Genomic DNA, 12,798 nt, shown 5'->3' on the forward strand with positions numbered 1-12,798 from the left:
TTGGGCGGAGTTTGGGAATGTGTGGAACGTGTTTACTATATAATAAATTACAATAATACCGTCATCGAGCACTGCCCCGTGGTGTGTATTAGTCATTATAATTAAGTAATGTTACCTAGCCACTAATTACATTCATATTTTTCATTTATGTGTATGATTGCAATTCGTTTGTTCGTTCTCTTAATCGTTCGTGTGTTTGTTGGTAAAACTTAATGTGCACGTATGTGTGCCTTACTCATCAATGTGGTTGAGAATGAGTTTTTATTTTTATTTCTTTCGGAACGTTTAAAGGGTACGCTACACGCGGCATTTTAGCAACGCAGCAACTATCTGCTTCGGCTGCTGTGCGCGGCGACTTGTTGCTGCTTGCCTTTTGCTGCGTTGCATTTAAAATGCTGTTGAGCGTCGTTTGAAACGTCTAGTGTTCGCATCGCCGGCGGTGACATGTGTCGTGGCCGTCACCGTCGCGACATCTGCTGCGGCTGCTGTGCTGGTTGCACGCAATTTTGTGCATGTGCGCGTTGGTGCAGCAGCGCCTCGGACATGTGCTGCAGTTGGAGCGTTTGTTGTTGTTGCGTTTACAGTTGCCGTAGCCACTGTTGCTGCTGTGGCTGCTGTCACCAATGTGGATTGCTTGCAATTAGCCCAGCGGTGCATTTGATGCGAACATTTGGGATATAATCATTTGCGTGACGACGTGGCGCCACCTACGCTGGCCAAAGATTCACCGCGACTCTTTGAGCGCGTCATAGCCGATTCTGTGTAAGAAATGTGAATATTTATTAAGTTTTTTGGTTGTTTTTCAAATAAACTGAAATATTCATGTCTGCTCACCTTTACTGCTGATTTTCTCCGCTTTGTAGGCGCGCATAGCTTTGCCGCGCTTGTCCAGTATCAACTTGTCGTAGCGCACAAATATGCCATGCTTGGATTTACATTGGAAATATTGTATACCCTGCACGGTGCCATCGTTCTTGCCAGTGGGAGTGTCCAGCTCTACGCCAATCCAAGTGCCAGCTTGGAAATGTGTGGTGCCGATATAGCTGATCACGCCGCTCGTATTGTAAGGTCGAATTAGCACTGATTCACCAACTTGCACCCAGTCAGGAAGTGAAACCTCGATTTCTGCAAAATTCAAATTTTATTAAATGTTAAGTTAAATTAAAAATTAATACAAAGAAACAAATATTAGTTTGGGGAAAAAGAAATCGATTATTTTCTCGTTCGATGGCTGTAACGAACGATAACTCGTAAGATATCGATCAAATAATTTAAAATTTATTTTTATTTTATTTCTTTTTTATTTTATAAAGGTTTACATAATAATAAAATTATTATACAAACTGAAAGTAGTGCAGCGCTAGCATCAGAGGCTTTCGGCTAGAAAAATTATGCTGTTCCTAAGGAGACATTCCGCAAAAACAATTTTTTTTTGTTTTTGCAAATTAAATGGTGCAAATTAAGTTGTGAGTTACAGGGTGTTAACAATGGAAGTCAACAAAGAGAAAATTCGGCACATTTTACAGTTTTTCTTTGATAAAGGCGGAAAGGCGAAAACGCAAGCCAGGCCGGCTGCTGAAATTGTGAATGGTGTTTATGGTGCCGTTATTGTAACAGCTGATTATGTGCAATTTCGGTTTAATCGATTCCGTTTAGGAATTTTTGATGTTAAAGAAAATGTCGTAAATGTTTGTAAAATCACAGAAATAATCGAAAATGACCGGCATGATAGTAGTCGCAGCATCGCCCAGAGCAACCATAAACAGTAGCTGAGGTTAAAAAGTTGCCGAAGCAGCCCGGCACATTTGCGACTTGTAAGGAAAAGTTATCATCGATGAGTCTAGAGCATGGAAATGGTTTGCAAAGTTCAAAACTGCCGACTTTGACGTCGATGATACGTCCCGGAAGGCGAAAGGCCTTCTGAATTCGATGAAGAACGTCCCAAATCACTTTTGAAAGGGAATGATCGCCAAACCAGTCGTGAATTGGCGGAAAAAATGAACTGCGATCATAAAACGATTCTCATTCACTTTCATTCAATGTGATTTAACGCAAAATTGGCAGCCTGGGTGCCTTACGAGCTCAACGAAAACAACAAAGAAAGTCGCCTCCCATGTGCTCTTCAGCATCTCGCGTACCACCGAGCAACACGCGGTCATAAACGACGTTTTTTGTACCGAATCGTCAAGGGAGATGAGAAATGGTGCCTATAAATCAATATGAAGCAAAGAAAGTAGTGGGTGGCTCTATGAAATACGCCAAAGCCGAGAGTTAAGCCGAAATTTCATCCAAGGAAGAAGTAATTGTTGGGTCTGGGAGGGCATGATGCACTGGGAAATGCTCGAAAAGAATGCCAAGGTCAACAAGGGGCTCTACATTGCCCACCTATACCGCGTGAATAAGGATATTCGGCTATTCCACTCAAAAGACCAGATGGACATGGTCAAACCATACTTTTTCACGACAACGCCAGGCCCAGGCCCCTTATGGATGCAAGGTGAACCCATAGAAAAAGTATCCAAATTCAGATACCTTTGGATGTTGGATTAATGAGAACTGGGACTGCATCGAAGAAATTAAAACATGAATAGAAATGGCAAGATCGGCGTTCTGCAACTATAAAAAAGTGATCTGCAGTAATGAAATTAACATACAGTTAAACATTCGTTTCATCAAATGTTATGTATGGTCAGCACTTTTGCATGCCATGGAAATATGGACCCTTTAAGTGGGTGGCTGACAAGAATAGGGATAGAAGCGTATGAAATGTGAATATTCAGGCGAATGTGGGAAATCTCATAGACTGATCACGTTTCCAACAGTGATGTTCTTCAATTCAGGCAGCTTCTCACGGCGGTGAAGAGAAGGAAGAAAGCTTAGCTTACTTAGGGCATATTCTGCGAAATATATTATTATAGCAAGTAAAAAATGTTGCAACTCATCCTGAAAGGTAACATAGAAGGAAGGCAAGATATTGGAAGAAAACAAATATCTTGGTTGCATATAAATTAAATACTGGACAGGCATTGGAAACATCAGAGAGTTGGAGAGATGGAATGTGGCAAGAGACGCGAGAAGCTTTCAACGACATCACAAACAATATTTTTTAGAAACTTTAAAATGTAAATTGCAATTGAATTGTAATGAACTTGAATGAAGAATGCATGAACGTTCGAAAACGAACAAGCAAATAAAGAAGAATATGTATATACAGTCACTCACACCTCATTTGATACAGATACGATGTTTTTGTAAAGTGTTCTAAATTTTATAATACAAGGTGAAGTCCAAAATAAACAATAAGGAGCTAAAGTAGAAACGATAGGAGCTTTGTTCTGATAGCTTCGAGTTTATTTATTCAAAATAGTCCCCTCTGGGCTCGACACACTGTTTTGCGCGATCTAAAAGCTTTTCGAAAGAGTGTTTCAGGTCATTGACCAGAATGTACTTCAGGATGTCGGTACAAGCCTTTTCGATGGCCTCTAGGGACGCAAAACGTTTTCCTTTCATGGCCAAATACAATTTTCCGAATAGGTCGAAGTCACAGGGAGCCATACCAAGCATATCCGGTGAGTGATGCTTAAAATGCGATTTCTAGTCAAAAAATCAAGAAATCAAAATAAGCGCTAGCTTTCTCCTTCGCTTCAAATGCCAAGATAGCAAATTGCATTGACGATTTGGCCTGTTGACACGAACTATTAGTGTGCAATTCCCTTGGAATCGTTAAAGCAAATGAACATCAACTTGATTTTTGACTTCTCCAAACGCGAGTTTTTGGGTGGTGGCTCGTCTGGGGCCTTCCATTCGGCATTTTGACTGTTTTGACTTAGTTTCAGGTTCATGTTGGAAACCCCACGTTCCAATACCAGTTACAATGTTGCAAAGGAAGTTCTCGTCTTTTCTCGCCTCTTTAATGAGGTCTTTCGAATGTCGAATTCTGAGCAATTTTTGGTCCTCAGTTAACTTGTGCATAATGAATCGGGCATAGACCTTTCGTAAGTCCAAATGATCACTTAAAAAGCGATAAATCGATGTTTTGGAGATATTCAACTTCGATTCCATGTATTTCAACGATGATTTCGGTTAATTTTTGATAAATGTACAAACAATTTTGATGAAGTTTTCGGTGATTGGGTGGGCCGTATGTTCATTCTCATTCATGTGCTCACAACCTTCTCTGAAACGTGTAAACCACTCATGAACTCTGGCACGAGATAGACAATCATCGCCATCAACTTTATTCATCAATTCAAATGTTTCGGTAAACGTTTTGCCGATTTTAAAACAAAATTTGAGATTAGCTTGTTGTTCGAAACTCATTTTTGTACCGATGACACACGGTACCGAATATCCACTGAAAGTCAGTTAGGGGTGTAACTTCAGTTCAGTTAGGGATGTAGGGACGAATGTCACTGGAAGTCAGTTAGGGTTGTCACTTCCAACGCACTAACTCATTAAGAAAATGGCGCCATCGAAAACATTTTTATGAGGCCAGTCTTGTTTATTTTGGACTTCACCTTGTATAACAGATGAAGAAAAAGTTGTGGTCGGTTCTAAAGGCAAATATTAGAAAATATGACACCCATAGCAAATCTGATCTTAAAAAGGCGACACTTGAAGAGTGGAACCAAATTGGAACCAGCAAGTACTAAATACCTTAAAGTTTTAAAAATTACAGTAAAAACATTAAAAATACCGTAAAGTTTTAAAAAGTAGATATAAATATTTGCGCTTTTTCAACTGTATCATTTAAGCTGCGGCGTGATTTCTCTGCGTGTTTTAATTTTTTTGAGTGGGCCTTTTGATATATTTTATGTTGATTTTTATTTATTAAATTTTTTTTTTGTGTGGACACTTTTGTATATTTTATGTTGAGAGATGAAATAAAGCAAAATAAATAAAATATCTGCATTTTCTTTTTTCCCCCACACTATCTGTATCAAATTAAGTGTGAGTGACTGTATTTTGATATAAAGTTAACGGATTTTCGCAAATGATGAAGTGCTATAAGGCCCTTCTATTACATACCAGCTTCCAGTTCCATGCTGCCTGTCATCGACACATCCAGCCGATCATTTGACGACGTCATTATGCCCTCCATTTGTGCCACTGAGGCGCGTTGCAATTGTGTACGCGACGCACCGCCATTGTTGTTCGTACTTATAACACTGCTGGACATAGCATTAACACCTTGAGGCGGTGTCTTTTTGCGGCGCACCACTTTTCCGGGCGGCAGTTGGCCGCGCACTATACCATTACCCTCCAATGTCTGTTGGTGTTGTTGTTGTTGTTCACCCTCCAACGCCGGTGCAGTGTTCATCGTGTCATTGCCATTTTGATTGTCTGTAGCAATGTTCATGCTGATACATTTTTCTGTTGTATTTGTTGTATTTTTGTTGTTCTCACTATTGTTGTGCTTGTTATTCAGCAGGGCTGCTGTAGTTGTTGTCTCGCAATTATTATTGTTTTTAAGTTCAACAACATCATCATCGTTTATGGTGTTTGCCATGAATGCGGTGACGTCAGCATTGGCAGCTGTGTATTGTGCTTTTGGTATAGTGTTTGGCAGCATTGCATTGTTTGTGTTGTTGGCGTCATTGTCATTGAGTGTTGCTATGATTTCTGCAGTTGGTTCTGTGTGTGTTGCGGTTTCCGGTGTTACTTTCAATTGTGTTTGTGGCATTTCGTTCTGCTCTTCGTTTGCCGCTGGATGTGGTGTCGTTGATTGCGTTTGCTGTTGTTGTTTATTCCCATTTGACTTGGGCATGTCTTTCAGGAAAGGATTGAAACGCGCCTGACGGTTGGGAGGCGAATTGGAATTAAAGTCTGAAATAGGAAAAGAAAATTTAATATGGGTGGGAGTTTGCTTAAAATGTCTGGATCTCCTGAAAAAAAAAACTTAACTGCGTTCAGAGAATTTCAACTAAAAAGTGGCAACCCAGGTTCCACTCGACCATGCTAAAAGCTCTGAATCTGTAGATACCAGCCGCAAAGAGTCTACAGATACCCATCAACAGAGAGCCGCAAACAACCGAAGCATACCCACAATGGTTGATTAACAACGTCAAACCAATAATCAAGGCTCTGCAACTGCCCAAAGCAAGCAGTCCAATAGAGAAGTACATCAAACTCTTCGGCATAAAACTCGTTTGGTTGAACTTTGGTCTCCGTACTCCGTACCGTTCGGAGGAAGGAAGAATGATCACTGGACAATACTACAGTGAATTATTGGACCGCTTTCACAAAAACTTGAAGGAGACGCGGTCGCATTTGGCTGCGACTTTTTCTTGTTCCCTAACATAAAGAAATGGCACGCGGGGAAAAAATTTAGTTCAAACGAGGAAGGCATCGCCGAGACAGATGCGTATTTTGGAGAGTTTGACAAATCCTTTTGAAATATCGAACGCTCTTTAAGAGACGAGCAAGCTAGTTTTCGCACTCACCGAAGCTGTGTTGACCAAGCCAACACACTTCGGATTATAGTAGAACAATCAGTTGAGCGGCGCTTCCCGCTCTACATACTATTCGTAGACTTTAAGAAGGCGTTCGACACTATCAAACGATACGCAATAAGACGCAATATGGCTGGCACTGAGTAGAAAGGGAGTTCCCGCCAAGATAATCCGCCTCATCAAAGCTCTCTACGAGAACCTCGTACTGGCAATGCTTCACAGAGGCGATATCAGCCATCCATTCACTACCAATGCAGGCGTTAGGCAAGGTTGTCCCCTGTCGCTCCCTATCTTCGCCATCGTCCTTGATGACGCATCATGAGCCAACTGACCCTGCACAGAAAAGCCATCGTATGGAGTTTCACCAGACATCTTGAGGACCTGGACTTCGCCGATGACATCTGCCTCCTCTCTCACAAACTTTCCGACATGCAAGCGCAGGCGGACAAACTAGTCGCGCTGGCACGCACTGTCGGACTAGAGGAGGTCAACATCGCTAAGACCAAGGCCATGAGAGTTAACCATAATAACGCAAGGCAGATATTGGTTGACGGATGCCCGGTGGAATTCGATGAAAGCTTCTGCTACCTCGGCTGCATCATCACGGCAGATGGTGGAGCACGTGAAGATGTCAACTGCAGGCTAAACAAAGCAAGGGCGGCATTCGGGCGAATGCATACGGTGGTGTGGGAGAGTTCGCAAATCACCAGGCGCACTAAAATACGAATATTCGGCTCATGTGTGAAGTTAGTATTGTTGTACGGAAACGAAACATGGCTGGTCTCTAACACCATCATACAGATTCTACAATCCTTCATCAACAAATGCCTCCGCATCATCTCCAGAATATTCCGGCCAAACACCATCAGTAATGACGTACTTTGGAGATAAACGAACGAGGAACCCATGCTTAGACAAATCAAACGCAGAAAGTGGCGATGGATGATAGGTCACACACTGTGAAAACCACCAGATAGCGAGGATGGCACTTGACTGGAACCCGCAAGGGAGCAGAGGTCTTGGTCGACCAAAGAACACTTGGAGAATCGGAGAAGGTCAATGCTGCGCGAACTAACAGATGCCGACATCTTATGGGTCGGTGCAAAACCAACAGCACCGAACGGTGTACGATGGAAGAGTCTGGTCGAGGCCCTATGTTCCCGAGAGGAGTGAACAAGGGGAAAAATTAAAAAATTGTTTTTAAGGGGTTAAAAAAATGAGCGGAGCTTGGGAGAAGTGTAGCTTTTTAAAACGTTGTTAAAAAATAAAACAAAATTTTTTTGAAAAAATTGTGTTTTCATTTCAAACACACGTACTTATCGTACCCCCCTCGTATACTACACATAAATCTTCAATTCAACTATGTTCGAACTCACCTGGTGTCTCATCAATGCTCATCGAACGCATAGAAGCGATATCATCGTTCGTCAAATTGCTGCACGATACCGCCTACAACAACAATTAAATATTTTGCCATTGAAAAGGAGATTTATTTTTTAGTTACATTCGATTGACGAATTACCTGCGATCCATAGCCGCTCGATGTGGACGAACTCATGCTGGGCGTAGCCAGGCCGGTTAAATGCTTCATATTCGCATTGGCACTGGACGTGTAACTCAAGTAGCTGTTATTGGAATGATTGCTGACGTCCATGAACGAGTCCATTGTTTTCGAGGCGGTGAGCCGCGAGCGCGTATGATAGTTGTTCTGTTGGTTCTTCTCCAGCTCATATTCGGCTGTGTATTCCGAATCGCTGTAGCTGTCTTCGGGCTCTTCGGCCAGTGCGCGATGCACGCCCAGCGGTTCTTCGTGCAGTGTCGTCATGCGCATGCCCAGCAGCTTGCTGGTGGCCGGCGAAGCTGTATTACAATAGGAGATCATTAACAGGTTGGTTGGTGATAATTTATTTAAAATTGAAATGTGTTAAAATCAAATTACTTTAACTCAACAACTGTGAGTAAATATTTATTTGTTTACATAAATACATTTTTTTTATTTCTCTTGCTTTGTTTGTGGATAAAGACATTTGGTTAACACCTACGCTTGGTCGGCGGAATACGTTGATTGAAATTTAAGTTCAAATTCAAGAATGTCGGACGCGCTGCATTCCAGAAGTGTGGCACGAAATATTTATACAAAGAAATTTTATGTTATTAATGGGTAAAACAAACATGCACACATACATATGTACATATAAGTGGTAGGTACTTATATATGGCTGAGTGTGGTAGGAACACAAAAAACTAAACTAAAATATTTTTTTGTTGTGGTGCACGGCGGCAGCATCAACAACAGCAAACTAAAGGTACACAACAACAATTCAATGCGAATGGTGCGTACTCGGAACGATTTTGAATAGTTATGTGAAGATATATGTATAGGAAATAAATAGATACATATTTGTAATTCAACTAGAATCGATAAAGGTAAATGCTAAATGCTGAATGCTAAATATATAAAATCTAGAAATGCTAGAAACGTGTGGCTACAATTCAAAATTATGCGCATACTCAAACGCCTAGGCTGCTGCTATAATATTTATAAATATATATGTATGTATGTATAGGTATGAATGATGTAAATATAAATGAAACACACATAGCATTACTGCGAAAATTAATTACAACAGTTAAATGGCAGTAAATGATTGTGAAACGGTTAACGAACGATTCAATTACGTTTGAATAAATAACAAAAACAAAAACACAAAAAAAAAACGAAATTTAAGTATTCAATTCAAGAGTACAGCTAAGACTGTGAATCTTCCAAGTTTCAGTTTATAACAAAAAAATATTATTTAACCCTTAACAGCCGAAAAGCCCCGCTACGAGACTTTGATTCAAAAGTAATGAGCCTTCCCGGCCGGAGCGTCTGCCAAGCGATCAACCGAATCGGCTTGAGGGGGAAAATGATCATTGGACCTTCCCCTTCCACTAGAAAGCGGTCCCGGTTCGCTCGCAACAGCGGTGCAGTCAACATCGCTCCGCGCGTGAAACCTGTTTTAAAAGTGTGTTAGGATTTTGCAGTAGCAAAAATGTAGCGATCGTTGGAGCAACGTTACTCGATCAAATTTTACGTAAAGCTAAACAAAACGAGTGCCGAAACCATTGGGCTACTACTCAAGGAGGCTTACGAGGACCAATCTCTGTCCAGTGGCCAAGTAAAACGGTGGCACAAGTCGTTCAAGGAAGGCCGGGAGGACGTCAAAGACGAACAGCGATCTGGAAGGCCTTCGACGACGCAAACAGACGAAGATGTGAACCGGGTTCGTGAATTTTTGAACATTAACCGTCGTGCTAGCCTACGTGAGATCAGTGAAGAGTTAAATTTAACTTATTACAATGTGCGGGAAATCGTGACCGGAAAACTTGAAATGCGCAAAGTGTGTGCCAAATTGGTTCCAAAGGTTTTGACTGATGAACAAAAGCAATTGCGTGTGGAAAAGAGCCGTGAAGTATTGGAAAGAAAAACTTTGATTCTTCTTGTGGATTATTTTTATTTGGTCTTTTAATTTTTTTTACATCAAGTCGAGAATATGATGTCATGCAAATGGCCGACGCCACCGTTGATTGCCATTTGAGCTTTTTTTATGGCATTTTCCATCACTTTGGCCAAAACTTCCGGCGATAGGTCCTCACATTCTTGACGGATATTGTCTTTAAAAGCTGCAAGAGTCTGAGGCTTGTTGACATAAACCCGCGACTTCAAAAAGCCCCACAAAAAGAAGTCTGGAGCGGTAAAATCAGGCGATCTTGCTGGCCAGTGCAAATCGCAAAAGCGGAAGATTAGGCGCCCGGGAAATGCATCCTTCAGCATATCGGTTGTGGCACGTGCAGTGTGTGCCGTTGCACCGTCCTGTTGGAACCACATGTTTTCCAATCCCAATTCATCAAGTTGCGGCAAAAAGAACTCGTTGATCATTGCTCTGTAGCGCTCACCATTCACAGTAACTGTTTGGCCCTCGACGTCTTCGAAGAAAAAAGTTCCGATGACTCCTCCAGCGAAAACAGCACACCATACAGTGACTTTGAGCGGGTGTAATGGATCTTCGTGGGTTACACGCGGATTTTCAGTGCCCCAGAAGCGTAAATTTTGCTTATTTACGTACCCGCTAAGATGGAAATGGGCCTCATCACTCATGATTATTTTTGATGAAAAATCATCTTCCTCTTGGTGGTGATTAAGGATGGTTTGAGCGTATGTTAGACGCGATTAGTGGTCAGCAGCTAACAGCTGATGCACCGTCTGGACTTTGTACGGAAACATCTTCAAATTTTGCACCAAAATTCGCTGTAAAGACCGTCGACTGATACCCATTTGCGTGGCACGTCGTCTGGTCGATGTCGACGGCGCTTCCATGACATCCTCGGCTACAGCAGCAATATTCTCTGCAGAACGGCTACTCCGGGGTCTGCCACGCCAGAAAGCATCTCGTGTTGTGCCAGTCTCTTCGAGGCGAGCGGCTAAACGTCGCAGTGTTTCACCAGTAGGCGTTGGACGGCGAGATAATCTGCGACGAAATTCACGCTGTGCCAAAGTCAACGACCGATTATTGGTCAAATAAATAGTCAGCAGTATTCCGCGTTCTGGAGCAGTGCAGCGTAACATTGTTTATTAACGTGTATTTCGCATGTGTTTACTACTCAAATGTCAAAACAGAACTGACATTAGGGGCCAATCGCAAAATTTATACCATTTTCTGATAGGAGGATTGCTTTAGCGCCACCTGTTACTTTAGACAATTGTATCACAGGAGATGAAACCTGGTGCTTTGAGTACGATCCTGGGGGCAAGAGAGAGAGAGAGTGCAGAGTGGCACAGACGCCATCGAGGCGATCCAAAAAACTGTGACAGCCGAATTGAACGCGATTCCGGCGGATGAGTTTAAAAAATGTTTCCTGCTGTGGAAGGACCGCTACCAGCGGTGTATTGACGCTCAAGGGTCTTATTTTGAAGAATATTAGTTGTATAAGCCAAAAGGATTAATAAAACTGCTTATAAAAAATAAGGCTCATTACTTTCCAATCAAACCCTGTACTTATGCGATAGAAAACGAAAGACCCCAATACGGGGACATGAAAAGAATTCAGTTTTCATTTCATTTATTTATCATCGCTGTAGTTTTCTTTAACAAATACTGCAACTTTGTACATCCCTGGTTTGTTGATTATACAAAATTATAAATCAAGTAAATATATTGAATTCATATCTAAATAAACCAGTTCAAATTTTTAGTTTAAGTTTGCATCCTTGGAATTTCACCTGACTTTCCGTCGTCTTATGGGCGAGTATTACGAAAAAAAGCTCTCGTCCGTTAAGGGTTCAAATCCTTCAAATAGAGAGCAGCAGTATACTTGCTATTTTTTTTACTATTATTACACAGTCCGGTACACGCGATTAGAGGCAATAATTTTTATGGCAGAAAATGATTATTAAAACATTAAAGTATTTCTGATAATTCAAGTGAAGACTGTTTTTTGCTCGAAAATAAGCAAGCAACAAAAAAGTAGGCCTCTTCTTATTATTCTAATCAAGTGAACCGAACTGTATGTACGATGGTCGATTAATAAGTAACGGTATTTGCCGACAGTTGGCGCTGCTGACGGAATTTGAAATTACCGTGGCGCATCGTCACTGCAATCTGTTAAACGGTACTTGAAAGGTTAATTAACGCTATGATATTTGATAGTCAAATCTAAGATAAAGGGTGTTTTTTTTAGAGGTTAGGTTTTCAAGATGAAATAAAACGTATATAATTTAATGTTATGGCCAGGAATTTAGCTTTATTATAAAGATAAGGGTTTGCCATTATGTTTTAAAAATGATTTCGGGCAAGTGGCCGCCGCGGCTGGCTCGAATAAAATCCAGTCGAGAGGCCCAATTTTCGACCACTTTTTGCAGCAATTGGGGCCGTATGTCAGCAATAACGCGCCGAATATTCTCTTCCAAGACGTCAATCGTCTCGGGCTTATCTGCGTAGACAAGCGACTTCACATAGCCCCACAAGAAATAGTCCAGCGGTGTTATATCGCACGATCTTGGAGGCCACGCCACAGGTCCACGGCGCGAGATAATGCGCTCTCCAAAAGTTTCCTTCAATAAATCGATTGTTGCGTTGGCTGTATGGCATGTAGCGCCGTCTTGTTGGAAGCAAAGGTCGTCCACATCAACATCGTCCAATTCAGGCACGAAAAAGTCATTAATCATGGCTCTATATCGCTCTCCATTGACTGTAACATTATGGCCGGCTTCATTTTTAAAGAAATATGGACCAATGATTCCCTCTGCCCATAGAGCACACCAAACAGTGACTTTTTGAGGATGTAACGGCGTCTCAGCAATGGC

General features: G+C 41.6%; 1 protein-coding gene across 2 annotated transcripts in view; it reads right to left on the reverse strand.

Moving 5' to 3' along the window:
* Positions 1 to 643: 643 nt before the first annotated feature.
* The window catches only part of LOC129243692 (kinesin-like protein KIF13A), a 114,528-nt gene continuing 102,373 nt past the window's right edge, over positions 644 to 12,798 (reverse strand). For both annotated transcript variants that reach the window (XM_054880898.1, XM_054880897.1), the window contains 5 exons: positions 7,975 to 8,312; positions 7,829 to 7,901; positions 5,029 to 5,826; positions 835 to 1,125; positions 644 to 758 (listed from right to left, as the gene is read on the reverse strand). In XM_054880898.1, coding sequence (XP_054736873.1) covers positions 682 to 758; positions 835 to 1,125; positions 5,029 to 5,826; positions 7,829 to 7,901; positions 7,975 to 8,312 — 1,577 coding nt within the window. In that variant the 3' untranslated portion in view covers positions 644 to 681. The remainder of the gene's footprint in view (positions 759 to 834; positions 1,126 to 5,028; positions 5,827 to 7,828; positions 7,902 to 7,974; positions 8,313 to 12,798) is intronic.

The sequence above is a fragment of the Anastrepha obliqua genome, chromosome 4 (genome assembly GCF_027943255.1).
Source record: "Anastrepha obliqua isolate idAnaObli1 chromosome 4, idAnaObli1_1.0, whole genome shotgun sequence".
Taxonomy (NCBI): Eukaryota; Metazoa; Arthropoda; class Insecta; order Diptera; family Tephritidae; genus Anastrepha; species Anastrepha obliqua.